This window comes from Erinaceus europaeus, chromosome 10, assembly GCF_950295315.1.
Source record: "Erinaceus europaeus chromosome 10, mEriEur2.1, whole genome shotgun sequence".
NCBI classification, from domain to species: domain Eukaryota; kingdom Metazoa; phylum Chordata; class Mammalia; order Eulipotyphla; family Erinaceidae; genus Erinaceus; species Erinaceus europaeus.
This window is the reverse complement of record NC_080171.1, coordinates 81,407,533-81,422,927: the sequence shown is the minus strand read 5'-3', so window position 1 is coordinate 81,422,927 and position 15,395 is coordinate 81,407,533. Positions and strand designations below refer to the sequence as shown.

Below are 15,395 nucleotides of genomic sequence, written 5' to 3'. Positions count from 1 at the left end.
TAACTTAAGGTTTGAATTTACATTTCATAATTACCAGTGATGTTGAACATCTCTTCATGTGCCTGTTGGCATTTTCCCATCCAAGTATTAACCAGGCCCAACCCTGCTTAGCTTTTGAGATCAGACGAGATCAGGCCTGTTGGCCTGCTTAGTCACCTCTCTAACTAATTAATTAGACATTGCTAATTGCAATTATGCAAAAAGACTAAAATGAGAAGAGACAGAAATGGAAAGGGCAAACATGTGACTCAAAATGTTAACTGTAAGAGATGAGTTTTGACTTTTTTGAAGCATAACCTCTTGACATCTTGCTGATTTGGTTGTGCCTTTTTAATTTGTTCTTTTTACTGCTTCTCTTTTTGAGTACAGTATAGGATTCTTCTTTATATCAGTCAACAACAGCCAGTTACTGTTGCCAGAATTCATCTGAACTTTGAACTAACGGTAAGACATTCCACATTGGAATCATTAGAATCACTAACTCTTTTTTTTATAGCTTTATTAAGCACAGGATGTCACACTGACATACGCAATACCAAGGATTAAACTTTGGATCTCATGCTTGCAAGTCCAATGTGCTAGCTCCTTCAAGCTTCCCAGACTACAGTGTTTTTTGTTTTATTGTTCAGAAATAAAATTTATTTTACCACAATTTACAGACATTTCTCTGCAGTCTAGATCACAAAACAATTTAACTTTTACTTTCCAGTGCCAAATTTTTATAGATAGAGAAAAGCTCAGTATTGGTATCATGGATTAATTGTGCATTTATTTTTTTTAAATGAATTCATTTTTTTTATTTTCTTTTTTCCTTATTTATTGGATAGAGACAGACAAAAACTGAGAAATGGAGAGGGAAATAGAGTAGGAGAGAAAAAGACACCTGCAGCACTGCTTCACTGCTTGTGAAAACCCCCTCCTGTAGATGGAGATGGGGGTTGAACCTTGGTCCTTGTGCATGGTAATGTGCAGTTAACCAGGTGTGGTACTGCCTGGGTTTGAGCCTCCAGTCCCCACCTATAGGGAGAAAGCTTGCAAGTGTGCAAGTGTTTGCATGTGTTGCAGGTGTCTCTCTGTCTCTTCCTTTCTGTATAAGTACTGCGCGCTAACTGATTGCGCCACTGGAGCTCCTGTCTCTTCCTTTCTATCACTTCCTTCCCTCTCAATTTTTGGTTGTCTCTATCCAATAAATAAGTAAAGATAATAAAATTTAAAAAGAGAGAGATATCCTAGGACCACAGCACCAAAGTTTTTCCCAGTGCAGTAGTGGCTGAGTGTAAATAGGTCACTCACATGACCTGAAAAAAAAAAAAAAGAAGTGACCAGGCAGTGGTGCACCTAGTTTAGCACACACATTATTGTGTATAAGGACCCAGGTTCAAGCCCATGGTTCTTACCTGCAGGAGGAAAGCTTCATGAGTGAAGCAGGGCTGCAAGTGTCTCTCTGTCTTTTTCCCTCTGACCTCCTCTTCCCTTCTCAATATCTATCTCTATCCAATATATACATTTTAAAAAAAAATCTCTTGGCTGCCTTTTGGGAAGATGCAGTAAGTAATTGGTGGGAGGTGAGAGGGAAGAGGAAATGTACTTCTCTGTGTATCCAGGAAGTTAGGTCCATCTGCTGTGTTGCCTGTAATTGAGTTATCCCAACATTTCTTTTCCCAGGTTCGACCCAATAACTATAGCACCTTTTATGATGACCAGAGACAAAGCTGGTCCATCATGTTTGAGTCAGAAAAAGCTGCTGTGGAGTTTGCTAAACAGGTAATACCATTATTATTCCTGTGAAAGATCCACATCTGCCTGGCTTTATTGTGATTTTCTTTGAAAAATATATGTAAAAACCATCACCATCTGCTATATTTTGTTAGTGACAAGCAGGCACGTGCATGTGTGTGCACACGTGCACGCGCGCGTGCGCACACACACACACACACACAATTTACCACTTAAATCTATTGAACTTTGTTGGTATGCTTCTAAAACCCCTTCTGTTTCATTAGTTTAATCCCCCCTGCTTAACACTGTATTCTATTTACATAACCACTGTTAACTAAGCACCACCCTGCCTGCAGGGCATTGGTTTAATCCCCACTGGTTCATGATGTCTTTTTGCTCCACCCCCTCTCCTTGTCACACCCTGATTTTCACCAATCTCTTTTCGCTCCACCCTCTCTACGTCACATCCTGTTTCCACCCTACTTGGCGAGTATATATATAAGGACAGGATTGTGAATAGGGATAGCTTAGCTTGGCTTACATTGCGCTGCGTTCCACATGAATAAAGAGATACTGCGTGCAGCTCAGCCATGAGTTGCTGGTCGTCTGTCTCCTGCCCGCGAAGCCAGCCTGGTATAATGGCGCCCAAACAGGGACAGGAATCTCAGATCCACACACATGCAGCAGACCAAAGTAGACCAGATAAGTAAATCCGCCATGTCCTGCCTTTATACTTATGAAGAGGTTTGCCAAAGCCTCTGCTGTTTCATCATGAGACAGTTTCTCTGTCTCTGGAACATTTTGCTCTGGGCCACACTTTGGTTCCCTGACCAGGAACTTTGGTTTCTTATGACCGTGATCATAGAGCTTGGAAGATGCACGGAGATTTCTCCTTGGACTTTCTGGACTCCCTCTCCTATGTTTCCCGAGGAGAAGGACTACATTTTGCTCCAGGCCACACTTTGGTTCTTTATAACCATGATCATAGAGCTTGGGATATGCACAGAGATTTCCCCTGGGACTTTCTGGACTTCTTCTTGCATGTTTCCCACCAAGAAGGACTACTCTAACTTGAAAAGCATTATCCAGTACCTTGGCAGTCCCCAAGAATGGAGACACGTGGTTAGTTCTACTCTCCTGATTCGATTCTTTCTTCGATGGGAAGACGCTTTTAAAAATAGATGCTTGCAATCCTGCAGGAACAGTCAGAAACACCCTAAATGAAATTTAGAGGAGCTTTTTGGACTAGGATGCCCTCCTAGGACTCATGATGCTACATGGTGAGATCTGGATAATCTGACTCAAGGTGAAAGAAGCAAAAACTGCCTACCACTTTTCTCTCGATTCCCCCCTCGTTGTTCTCTCTGAATATCTTAAGTTTGTTGTCTGCTTTCAGTTGTGTTTCATAAGAGAGTGATTTGAATGACTGAATTTTTGTATGACATTGACTTAAAAAAAAATGCTGGAGGTAGTCGGGCTGTAGCGCAGTGGGTTAAGCACAGGTGGCGCAAAGCACAAGGACCGGCATAAGGATCCCGGTTCAAACCCCGGCTCCCCACCTGCAGGGGAGTCGCTTCACAGGCGGTGAAGCAGGTCTGCAGGTGTCTGTCTTTCTCTCCTCCTTTCTGTCTTCCCCTCCTCTCTCCATTTCTCTCTGTCCTATCCAACAACGACAACAACAATAATAACTACAACAATAAAACAACAAGGGTAACAAAAGGGAATAAATAAAATAAATATTTAAAAAAAAAATGCTGGATGCAGCCATGATTTCTAGAGACATCCAGAAACAATCCAAAAAATTGTTTCTTCCTCCTTTGATTTTTTTTTTTACATGTTGGCATAAATCTGAAATGTTTAATCCTGAAAACTGTATGAGTTATGGGCAGGGCAGATAGTGCAATGATTATGTTAATGATTCTCATGCCTGAGGCGTCTAACCATGGTTTTTCTGTTTACCTTTTCACATTTTGAGTTTAAACTGTTTAAACAACCTTAAAATCATACTAGAAAGGACTTCCAATTATAATGGAGTTATCAATTATAGTAAACTTCTAATCTGCTAAAAGTTTTGTTTGACAAGTAAGTGAATTTCAGCTGTCAAGTCTTCACATGAAAAAGCATCTACTCAAATGGAACCCCCGGAAATCCATTTGGACCCCTGTTCTCTGACATCACCCACAAGATGGCATGACTATAGCCGCCCCCCCCGCCCCAAACCAATGATGTGACCTGACACGACCTGAAGAATTAGATTCACAGACTCCAAAGCTCACTCTCTGCAGAAAAGAGGAATTCCGGTGGCTGACATTCCCCATCAAGACAGACGTGCAGCATTTCATCCCCTGGCATTTCTTCTGTGGTCATCTACTTTCGACTGACACTTCCATCGGACTTACTGGTACACCTCTTGGACGCTTTATACAACTTTACAGCAGCTTCCCTTTATGCTGCTGGGTTTCTCAAAGACTGACTGCACCCAGCTGCCTTGGGATTCTATAGGACACAACCCCTCACCTGCAGGCCCTGCCCCCAAGGCAGGAAACCTCCCCTCCTTACTAGGTCCTGCCCCCAGAGGCAGAAAATGCCCCTAGAGACAAGAGATGCCCACAGAGGCAGGAAATGCCCTTTGAGACAATAGATGCCCCCAGAGGCAAGAAATGCCCTTTCACCTGCTAGGAAGTGCCCTTTGATGCAGAAAACTCCCCCCTCCGGCCTCCCCTTGGTATCACACTGGTTCTTGCTGCTCTCCTATTTTGTTCCTCCATGTCTTGTGCCAGTTCTTTTGAAAATGCCTATACGATATAGGTTTCTGTTCACCCCACACTCCTGATACTATGGCCATTAGTTAAAAAGAAAGGGGAAATTGTTGGTATGCTTCTAAAACCCCTTCTGTTTCATTAGTTTAATACCCCCTGCTTAACACTGTATTCTATTTACATATCCAGTTACCTAGGAACGGCCCTGCCTGCAGGGCATTGGTTTAATCCCCACTGGTTCATGATGTGTTTTTGCTCCGCCCCTTCTCCTTGTCACACCCTGATTTTCACCAATCTCTTTTCGCTCCAACCTCTCTACATCACATCCTGTTTCCATCCTACTTGGCGAGTATATATATAAGGACAGGATTGTGACTAGAGATAGCTTAGCTTGGCTTACATTGCGCTACATTCCACATGAATAAAGAGATATTGTGTACAGCTCAGCCATGAGTTGCTGGTCGTCAGTCTCCTGCCTGCGAAGCCAGCCCGGCAGTAGTTCAGAGAAATTATAGCAGTACTCACTGAAAAACTTAATAACAGTAAGGAAGAAGGAAAAAGGCTTATATTTATTTTATTTTGGAATCAGAGTCTTATGAAAGTGTAAATTTCACTGCTACTAGACTGCTTTTTCCTTTAGATAGAGACCGTAGACTGAGGCCTCCCCTGGCACTGTAGTACCTCCTTGTGGTGCCAGGACTTGAACCTGTGCTCAACACGTGGTAAGGCACATGCCCTACCCAGTGAGCTATTTCACTAGTCTTACACTTAATTTTATAAAACATTTTCCACTCCATAATTATCTGAAGGAATAAATGAAACTGCCTTTTAAAAGTGACACTTGAAAATCATTTTAAAGTTACTATATTACCATCTTATTGTTGGAAATTTAGTAAAGCATCTAAAATTTACTACTGAAAGTAGCTACTAATATGTCATTTCCTTTTAAAAATACTTATTTATAATAATAATAATAGTAATTATTATTTTTAATGAGAGAGAACTAGATCATTATTCTGGTACATGCAATATTAGGGATGGAACTTGGGATCTCATACTTAAGAGATTAACGTATTATCCACTGTGCCATTCCTGGGCTGCTCATGTTTTTTCTTTTTTTCTGGATCATATAGGTAGAATTAGAGCTTTCAGGATTCTGTGTCTTGCTTATTTTATTTGGTAATTTATAATGTACCTTTTATCACTTACATAAAACTATTTGGAAGCATTTTTAGAAGTGTACTAATGTTATACTATAATACTAATGTTTCTTAATTTACTTAATCATTCCTTTAGTTTTAAGCATTTAGATAATTTTCAGTCTTTCAAATAAAGGCTACTGAATATTTTGTATGTAACTTTCTTTTTCTTCATGTTTTTATTTTATTTATTATTGGATGGAGATAGAGAGGGAAACAGACAGAGAGACACCTGCATCTTTGCTTCACCACTCAAGAAGATGTCCCCCCTATAGGGGGGTACCAGGGGCTTGAACCCAGGTACTGTATACACTTAACCAGATGTGCCACCACACAGCCCCTCTTTCTCTTTTTTTCTTTTCTTTCTTAACAGAGCACTACTCAGCTCTGGCTTGTGGTGGTGTAGGGGACTGAACCTGTTACTTTGAAGCCTCAAGTATGAGGACTCTCTTTGCATAACTCTTGTGCTATCTATCCCTGCCCCTGTAAATCTGTTTTTCTCCCATTTCTGCCTCTTACCACGTACATTTAACCTGCTGCGCTACGCCCAACCCCCCATTTTTTTCTTTCCCATTTTTTTAAACTAGATTTTTATTTAATTTTTCCTTGTCACTATTCCACCACCCCTAATGTCTGCATTTCTTTTTTTTTTCTTTCTCCCTCTTTTCTTTTTTCTTTTTATCAAATAGAAGGGGGGAAGGCAGAGTAGGAGAGAAAGAGAGCACACGTAGTGAAGCATCTCTTTTGCAGGGGGCTCTAAATCAGGTCCTTGAGGATGGTAAAGTGTATACATCTCCTGTCTCCTTTAAGTTTTTTAAAATTAATTAATTTGTTTACTTATTGGATAAAAATAGAAATTGAGAGGGAAGGGAAGATAGGAGGGAAAGAGAAAGAGACACCTGCAGCATTGCTTTATCAATTGGAAGCTTCCCTCCTGCATGTGGGGACCAGTGCTTTGAACCTGGGTCCCTGAGTACTATAAAGTATGTGCTCAACTACTTGGCCCCAAACTAGATTTTTTTAAAGTGAGATATTGGGTCAAAACATCCAAATATTTTTAGACAATGAATACACTTTGACACTATTTTTTTTAAAAAAAAATTATTTAGTTTGGATAGAGACAGAGAAATGAAGAGGGAAGAAGGAGACAGAGAGGGAGGGAGAGACAGTGCAACATTGTTTCACTGCTTGTGAAGCTTTCAAAACCCTGTAGCTGGGGACTGGGGCTTAAACCTGGGTCCTTGCACACTGTAATGTGTGCATTCAACTAGGTGCATCACCACCTGACCCCAACACTTCTTTTTGGAGAGATTGTATTTGTTTACATTCCTATCAATATCTAACAATATTTTGTCAACAAAGGGTCATTATCTTTTTTCCTACTTGGTTAAAAAAAGGGGGGGTTATTATTTAGTTAGCATTTATTTAGTTGCAATAATCAGACATTTTGAAATGTAAATGCAAAGAAAGTTTCTAGTATATTCTGTTAAAATATCGAGTTTAGAATGTTTGTAAATATGTCAATCCTTTGTCTAAGATCAGTTCTGAGTTAATTATGACTAAAACTGTAAGTGACATAATTACAGAGTGGCTTTTCAAAGGGTTTTTTTTTCTAGTGTCTTGCCTTAGAAAACTCTTTTGGGAGCCAGGAGGTAATGCACCTGGTTAAGCACACACACACTATAGTGTGCAAGGACCCAGGTTCAAGCCCTTCGTCCCTACCTGCAGGGGGACATCTTCACAGGTAGTGAAGTAGAGCTGCAAATGTCTCTCTGCCTCTCTCCCTCTCTGTCTTCCCCCTCCCCTTTCAATTTTTCTATCCAAAAATAAACAGATAAAATTAAAACAAAAAAGAAAAACCTTTTGAAAAAAATTTTTTTAATTCTTGTTCTTAGGTTCTCAAGCACTGTGGCAGTAAATGAGTCTAGTAATTATTGTTTGTCAGGCACTACATATTATCTCACTATTCATAAGTATCTTCAGATGTATACAAAAAATTTTAATTCTGTCTTATGTTTAAAACATACAAACAAACAACAACAACAAACCCTCAGACCACTATAAGGTAAGGTATACAGGTATATAGAGCAGATTCTGAAGCCCTACCCTAGGCTCCCTTGCTGGGTTCTAGCCAGCAGAAGTCATGGTGGTGAAAGAATGATTACCCAAGATTCTGGTACAGGAAAAACAAGGGGAGGTGAAAGGTTCAGAGCGGAGTGCCCCAACCTGCATTTGTTACACAAATTTGAACCAGGATCTTAGAATCAACATATTTTACAACCATTATTGTGTTATTTCTAAGACTTGTTTGTGATTATGTTTGTGTTGTTTCTAGGATGTGTATTGTGGTTACTGGCATTATTTTAAGAAATGATCTACATACTGTTGTGTCCTGCTAGCTAAACAATACTTGTTCTATCTAGTTGTCTTAGCAGTTAATACACAAAGTAAAAGTACACTATGTATTTCTGTTGTCTCCAGCAGAGGAAAACAATCTTCTGTTTCTATCTGGGCAGTCTTCTGCCTGATAATAACAAAGCAAAGCAATATATATATATATATATATTTTTTTTTTAATCCAAGATCACTTCCTTATGTTCTTTTTCTTATCTTCTACACTAGGCACTTTGATAACTGACTTTGAAATGATTTACTTTTAAACATGGAATCTGTTTTGTTAGTGGATGCTACTATTTGAAAGAGCATTAGCAATAGTGGAATAAGTGCTTTCAGAGCTTAAGCTAAGTTTATGATTCCTCAGTTTTTGTCTTGCAGGTGTGCATTGCCAAATGCAATAGCACTTCTTCCCTCGATGCAGTGCTCTCACAGGACCTCATTGTAGCAGAAGGTCCTGCTGTAGAAGTTGGAGATTCTTTGGAAGTGGCCTATACCAGCTGGCTTTTCCAGAATCATATGCTGGGCCAGGTGAGGAAAAGTACCCTAAAAATTCTTTTGTAATTTAAATAAGCATGAGGGCCGTTCCAAAGTAAGGTATTATTATTATTGTGAATTTCTGTTCTTGAATAGAAGTACTTTAAAAGGCCTTCTCACTGCTTTGGGGTTATACTAATGAAATGCTATTATATAAAGTTTGCTCATTACCTCTATGTTTCATATATATTAGAAAGAGAGAGAGAGAGAACATGGAAGCCAATTTGTGAAGTACTATTTTTGCTAACTGTATATGTCTTCTTATACCAGTTTTAAACTTGAATATATTCTTTTTTAAAAATTTTATTTATGAAAAGGGAACACTGACAAAAACCATAGGATAAGAGGGGTACAATTATACACAATTCCCACCACCAGAACTCTGTATCCCATCCCCTCTCCTGATAGCTTTCCTATTCTTCATCCCTCTTGGAGTATGGACCCAGGGTCATTGTGGGGTGCAGAAAGTGGAAGGTCAGGCTTCTGTAATTGCTTCTCCGCTGAACATGGGTTGAATATATTCTTATGGGATTAAATCTTAATTTCTTTGTAGACCTTCCTTATAGTTATTTCTATTTTATTTACAGTAGATATTATAAAAAGTTTGACTTTATTCTATTTTATTGTTATTATTCAATCTTTAAAAATAATATGCAGTGCTAGAGATAACTTTATACTGTTAGTCAAAGAAATGCGAGTTCATGCCTCAATTTTATTCTTACTTTATCTTCTTAAGTCATATAAGCATTTTTCTTTTTTCCCCATCTGTAAATGGAAGTTAATGATACTTACCTAACATACTTAGTAAGATCAACATCAGCATCCAATGAAATAAATTATTTGAAAATATTTTTACAGATGAAAATTGCTTTTAAATACACAATGATAAAAGTTTCACTTTTTAAAATATTTATTTATTTTATTTGATAAGACAGAGAGAATTGAGAGGAGAGACAGAGAGAGATACCTGTAGCACTACTTCATTACTTATGAATCTTTCCCCCTCCAGGTGGGGACCAGGGACTTGAACCCAGGTACTTGCACATGGTAAAGTGTGCATTCAAACAGATGTGCCACTACCTAGCCCCACACTCCTGATTTTTTGTTTTGTTTTTATAAACCTGAAAGATCATTGTCTTAGAAAGCTTCCTTTAGCCATGAAGTGGTTCTGTCTTTTTAGTTCTTTTAAAATCTATTTTCGTGGGCCTGAAAACTAGCTCACTGGTTAGAGTGTCTCTGTTTTTCTCTCGGAATGAAAAGTGATCTAGGAGCAGTAAATCACACATATGTGACTCTGCCAAAACAGAACTGGAGCTGTTTTTCTAGTAATTTGTCATTCTCTTTTCTAGAAGTACTGTGCTAATATTTTGTAAATTGAATTGCATACTTTTTTTTGGACTGGATAACCTTATTTGCTTTGATCAAATCATAGGTTTTTGACTCTACTGCTAACAGAGATAAGCTGCTTCGTCTGAAATTAGGATCAGGAAAAGTTATCAAGGTAAAGCTTAACTGTACTTATATACTTACCTGTTATAGTAGACTTAATTTAGTTAAATCTTGTGAAATTTCCAACCTAAATGTAAGACTTGATTAAAAAGTTGGAGGAGACAAATTTGTTTCATCATCTTTACTTAAGACAGTTCCCACTTTGTTATTTTCATCCTGATACTCCTAGAGGATTATTAAATCCCTTCTATAATTGGGAAAATAGTGAACCTTTCTTCTAAAAATATATCATAGTCATGATTTTTATCTATCTGAAATGCTATGAATCACCTCCTACCATAAATTGTGGGAAGCAGCTACAACATAGGAAAAACAGTGAGACTGGAGTTCAAAGATCTGGTTTCAAATGGTGAATTTTCTTCTTTACCAACTCTGAAAGTGTTATTTATTTATTGCCACAAGGGTTATCATTGGGTCTCAATGCCTGCTTGACAAATTCACTACTCCTGGCAGCTAGTTTTCCTTCCCTCCATCCCCACCCCTTTATTTGATGAAACAGATAGAAATTGAGAGGTGTAGGGAGAGATATAAAGGCAGAGAGGAAAATAGAGATACTTCTAGACCTGTCTCACCAATTAGAAGAATCCCCTCTACAGGGAGAAAGCAGGGGTTTGAACCTGGGTCCTTGCACATAGTAATTTGTGTGTTCAACTAGGTGCTAACACTTACTCCCTGAAAGTGTCTTTTAAAATAATAAGTATTTTACACATACGGGTTATCATTCTATTGGGACATATTGATGCTTTGTGAGGTTCTGATTTATTCATGTGAAAAAAAGATTTTTTTCATAATTAAAAAAATATTTACTTATTTATTGGATAGAAACAGAGAGAAATTGAGAAGGAAGGGGAGGATAGAAAGGGAGAGAGACAGACATCTGCAGCACTATTTCACCACTTGTGCAGCTTCCCCCTGCAGGTGGAGACTAGAACCTTGTACTTTGGTCCGTGTATATTGCAAAATTTGCACTTAACTGGATGAGCCATTGCCCAGTCCCTCCATGACCCTTTTTATGACTTATTTTCCAAAAACCCTTTGTAGACTCTTCCCTGTAAGCCATAGCAAACAAGGCATCCCCCTTAAGGTTAAACAGCTTGCAGTGTTTTGTCTTTGCCTAACAACTTAGTAACTATGATTCTGAGCTCTAGTTTTTTCATTAGTAAAATGGAGATAGCACTGTTGACCTTATGAGGTTATTTTGAATGTTAAGCAACATAATACAAGTTACCTGGACTTACCCACTTAACCTCCAGATGCTGGCACTCGCATGGGTGGCCTCTCAGCAGAGGTAAGCCTTGTTACTGGCCTCTTGTGTTAACTCTAATGGCTAACAACAGAAAAAGGACCAGGAGACCATTTCAATCACAAATTATCTATTTTATTGTACAGAGGCAGGGTTTAAGTAGTAGAAGGGAACAAAGGACATTTTTCACATGAGGCAATAGTGGTGGGTTTTGAAGGTCAGAACCTTCATGGCGAAAGTTCTAAGGAATGAAGAGAATTGATAGTGGTAAAGGGGAGTTCCAGAGTGATTAGTGGCAAGAGAGAAGCAGACAGAAGGGAGCCTTGAAGGCAGAGAGATAAGATAGAGGAATTAGTGGAGGAGGAGGTGAAGGAAATAGAAAGAAGGGCCTTCTGCTTAAGGCAGAATGGAGTATATGTGATCAAAAACAGGTGAGCTATAGTGAACTTTAAGCAGGCAAACCATTTGGTTTATAACAAGGAAATGAGTTAAGTGTTAGGGGGTGTAGGTTCCTGTGATGCTTGGGGAGACTGACAAGGGGAAACTGAGTCTGGCGACCCCTGAAAGGAAGAAACTGACAGGTGGGGTATCTTTTCAGACCTCCATTTTTATGATGGGAGTTCCCCTATGCTCTTATCATGCTTTCACAATTAACCCCACAAAGCAACATAATACAAGTTACCTGGACTTACCCACTTAACGTGGTCACCTGGAAAAATATATTTAGTATGTGGTAGCTTTTATATTTCTTTTTTAAAAGAATATTTTTATTATTATTTATTTTCCCTTTTGCTGCCCTTGTTTTTTTATTGTTGTTGTAGTTATTATTGTTGATGATGATGTCGTCATTATTGAATAGGACAGAGAGAAATGGAGAGAGGAGGGGAAAACAGGGAGAGAGGAGGGAAAGACAGAGGGGGAGAGAAAGATAGACACCTGCAGACCTACTTCACCGCCTGTGAAGCAACTCCCCTGCAAGTTCAAGCCAGGGGCTTGAACCGGGATCCTTACGTTGGTCCTTGTGCTTTGCACCACCTGCGCTTAACCTGCTGCGCTACCACCTGACTCACAGCTTTGATATTTCTTTTAATGCCACTTTCCATTTCTCCCAGTTTTTCTCATTACTCAAGTATATTTCAACCAACCTTAGATTTCTTAGATTTTTTTTGCAAGTAAATTTAGAAGCAGTTGTGTATAGATTCTTTTTTTTTAAATTTTTAAATGTCTTTATTTATTTATTGGATAGAGATAGCCAGAAATTGAGAGGAGGAGGGAAGATAGGCAGGGAGAGAGATGAGAGACACCTGCAGCCCTGCTTCACCACTTGCAAAGCTTTCCCCCTGCAGGTGGGGACTGGGGGCTCAAACCCGGGTCCTATGCACTATAATATGTGTGCTCAACCAGGTGCACCACCACCCAGTCCCCGTATAGATTCTTTTAACTGGTCTGGGAGACATGCTGAGAGGAATAAATGAACATGACCTCACTCTAGAGGTCCAAACCTGAAATTGTGAGTATATGAAATCAGATGATCTTGTATCTGAGCAGTTTGTATCTGATGTGCTGTTTTTCCTCTTTGGTCTTTGAAGGGCTGGGAGGATGGAATGCTGGGCATGAAAAAAGGAGGGAAGCGATTGCTTATCATCCCTCCAAACTGTGCTGCTGGCTCAAAAGGGGTAATAGGATGGACTCCATCAACAGACTCAATCCTGGTGTTTGAAGTGGAAATTAGGCGGGTAAGTGAAATTATGCTTTGCTGAGCTTGATGATTCCTTTTTGCTAGTTAAATAAAATGAATAATTATGTCTGAAAACCAAATTCTAAAAGGCTATATGTACATATTGTTAAGAGCAACAGTTTGGAAATTTAAAGACCAAAGTTAAGTCTCAGCTGACTCTCTAGAGTCTAGCAGTGATCATGACAAGGCAAATCACATCTGCACTGACCTTTTTATTTTGTCTATATGTATCTTTTACCTTAGTAATTTTATGGTTAAAAGTTTATTTTACAGAGTATTCATGTAAGTATGCGAAGGTATCTAGATAAGAAGATAAATATGGGTATATAGTTTCCTTCCTCTGCAATACTTTTATTTTGCCACTAGGATTATCACTGGGGCTGCCACCTCTTTTTAACTCCTTCCTTCCTCCCTACCTACCTCCTCTCCTTCCTTCCTTTTTCTCTGCATTTTTCTTCTCTCTCTCTCTTTTTTTGATAGGTGTGAAAGACAGAAAGGGAGAGAGGGGGCAGGTGGCTTCACCACTTGTGAAACTTCCTCTCAAAGGTAGGGCCTGGAGGCTTGAACATGGGTCATCAGTAGTGTAACTCTCTACTAGGTACGCTACTGCCTAGCTCCTGCCACATTATTTTTAATAAAAACCAGAAAAACCTCAGTATTTATTAAGAGGTTATCTTTTTTTTGCATGGGGTCAATATTTATGTAGTTTGTTTTAAAAAATATTTATTAACATGAGCACAAGGAGAGAGAGAAAGATCTGTGGAATCAATCTGGCATTTGCAATGCTCGGGATCTTATCACACATGCATCTGTTGCTCAACTTACTGTGCTTACCTCTTGGACCACCATTTATGTAGTTCTTTTTTTTTTTTTTAATTTTTTAAAATATTTATTTTCCCTTTTGTTGCCCTTGTTGTTTTTCATTATTATTGTTGTAGTTATTAATGTCATTGTTATTAGATAGGACAGAGAGAAATGGAGAGAGGAGGCGAAGACAGAGAGGGGGAGAGAAAGATAGACCTGCAGACCTGCTTCACCGCCTGTGAAGCGATGACACTCCAGCAGGTGGGGAGCCGGGGGCTTGAACCGGGATCCTTACACAGGCCCTTACACTTTGTGCCACGTGCGCTTAACCCTTTGCGCTACTGCCCGACTTCCCATTTATGTAGTTCTTAAAGAATATCTGAACTCTACTATTAAATGAAAGAAATAACTTGCAGGGGACTGGGCAGTAGTGCAGTGGGGTAAGCACACGTTCTGCAAAGCTCACGGACCAGTATAAGGATCCCGGAAAGAGCCCCCGGATCCCCACCTGCAGGGGGGCTGCTTCACAAGCAGTGAAGCAGGTCTGCAGGTGTCAGTCTTTCTCTTCCCCCTCTCTGTCTTCCCCTCCTCTCTCCATTTCTTTCTGTCCTATCCAAGAATAATAATCACAACGACAACGATAAACAACAAGGGTAACAAAAGGGAAAAAAATAGAAAAAAATAATAACTTGCAAAATTGTGTGGATAGTGGTACAAACACATACACATACATATATTTTCATAGTCATATAAGTAAGTATATAAAGTCATATCTTCATAGAAAATTTCTTTTTGGGGGGGGCTGGTCAGTAGCACAGTGGGTTAAGCACACATGGCGCAAAGTGCAAGGATCCTGGTTCAAGACCCTGACTCCCCACTTGTGGGGGAGTCGCTTCACAAGCGGTGAGGCAGATCTACAGGTATCTGTCTTTCCCCATCTCTGTCTTCCCCTCCTCTCTCTATTTCTTTGTCCTGTCCAGCAACAATAACAATAATAATGACAGCAATGGTGATGGACAAGGGCAACAAAAGGGGGAAAAATAGCCTCCAGGCGCAGTGGATTCATAGTGCAGGCACCAAGTCCCAGTGATAACTAGAGGCAAAAAAAAAGAAAAGAATTTCTTTTTTTAATATAAATTTTCTTTTTTAAATTAAGTAACTTATTAACTTATTGGGAGTTGGGCGGTAGCACAGTGGGTTAAACACAGGTGTTGCAAAGCACATGGACCTGCATAAGGATCCAGGTTCGAGCCCCTGGCTCCCCACCTACAGGGGAGTTGCTTCACAAGCAATGAAGCAGGTCTGCAGGTGTGTCTTTCTCTTCCCCCTCTCTGTCTTCCCTTCCTCTCTCCATTTCTTTCCATCCTATATAACAATGACAACATCAATAACAATAACTACAACAATAAAACAAGGACAACAAAAGGGAATAAATAAATATTTTTTAAAAATTGAGTAACTAATTGTGGGTAAAGCATTAGACTCTCAAGCAT

At 39.4% G+C, this 15,395-nt stretch overlaps 1 protein-coding gene across 4 annotated transcripts in view; it reads left to right on the top strand.

Moving 5' to 3' along the window:
- Positions 1–15,395, top strand: part of FKBP15 (FKBP prolyl isomerase family member 15) — a 78,814-nt gene that overhangs the window by 18,300 nt on the left and 45,119 nt on the right. For all 4 annotated transcript variants that reach the window (XM_060199968.1, XM_060199967.1, XM_007526736.3 and 1 more), the window contains exons 5-9: positions 370–444; positions 1,666–1,764; positions 8,453–8,602; positions 10,041–10,109; positions 12,950–13,096. In XM_060199968.1, the coding sequence (XP_060055951.1) occupies positions 370–444; positions 1,666–1,764; positions 8,453–8,602; positions 10,041–10,109; positions 12,950–13,096 (540 nt within the window). The remainder of the gene's footprint in view (positions 1–369; positions 445–1,665; positions 1,765–8,452; positions 8,603–10,040; positions 10,110–12,949; positions 13,097–15,395) is intronic.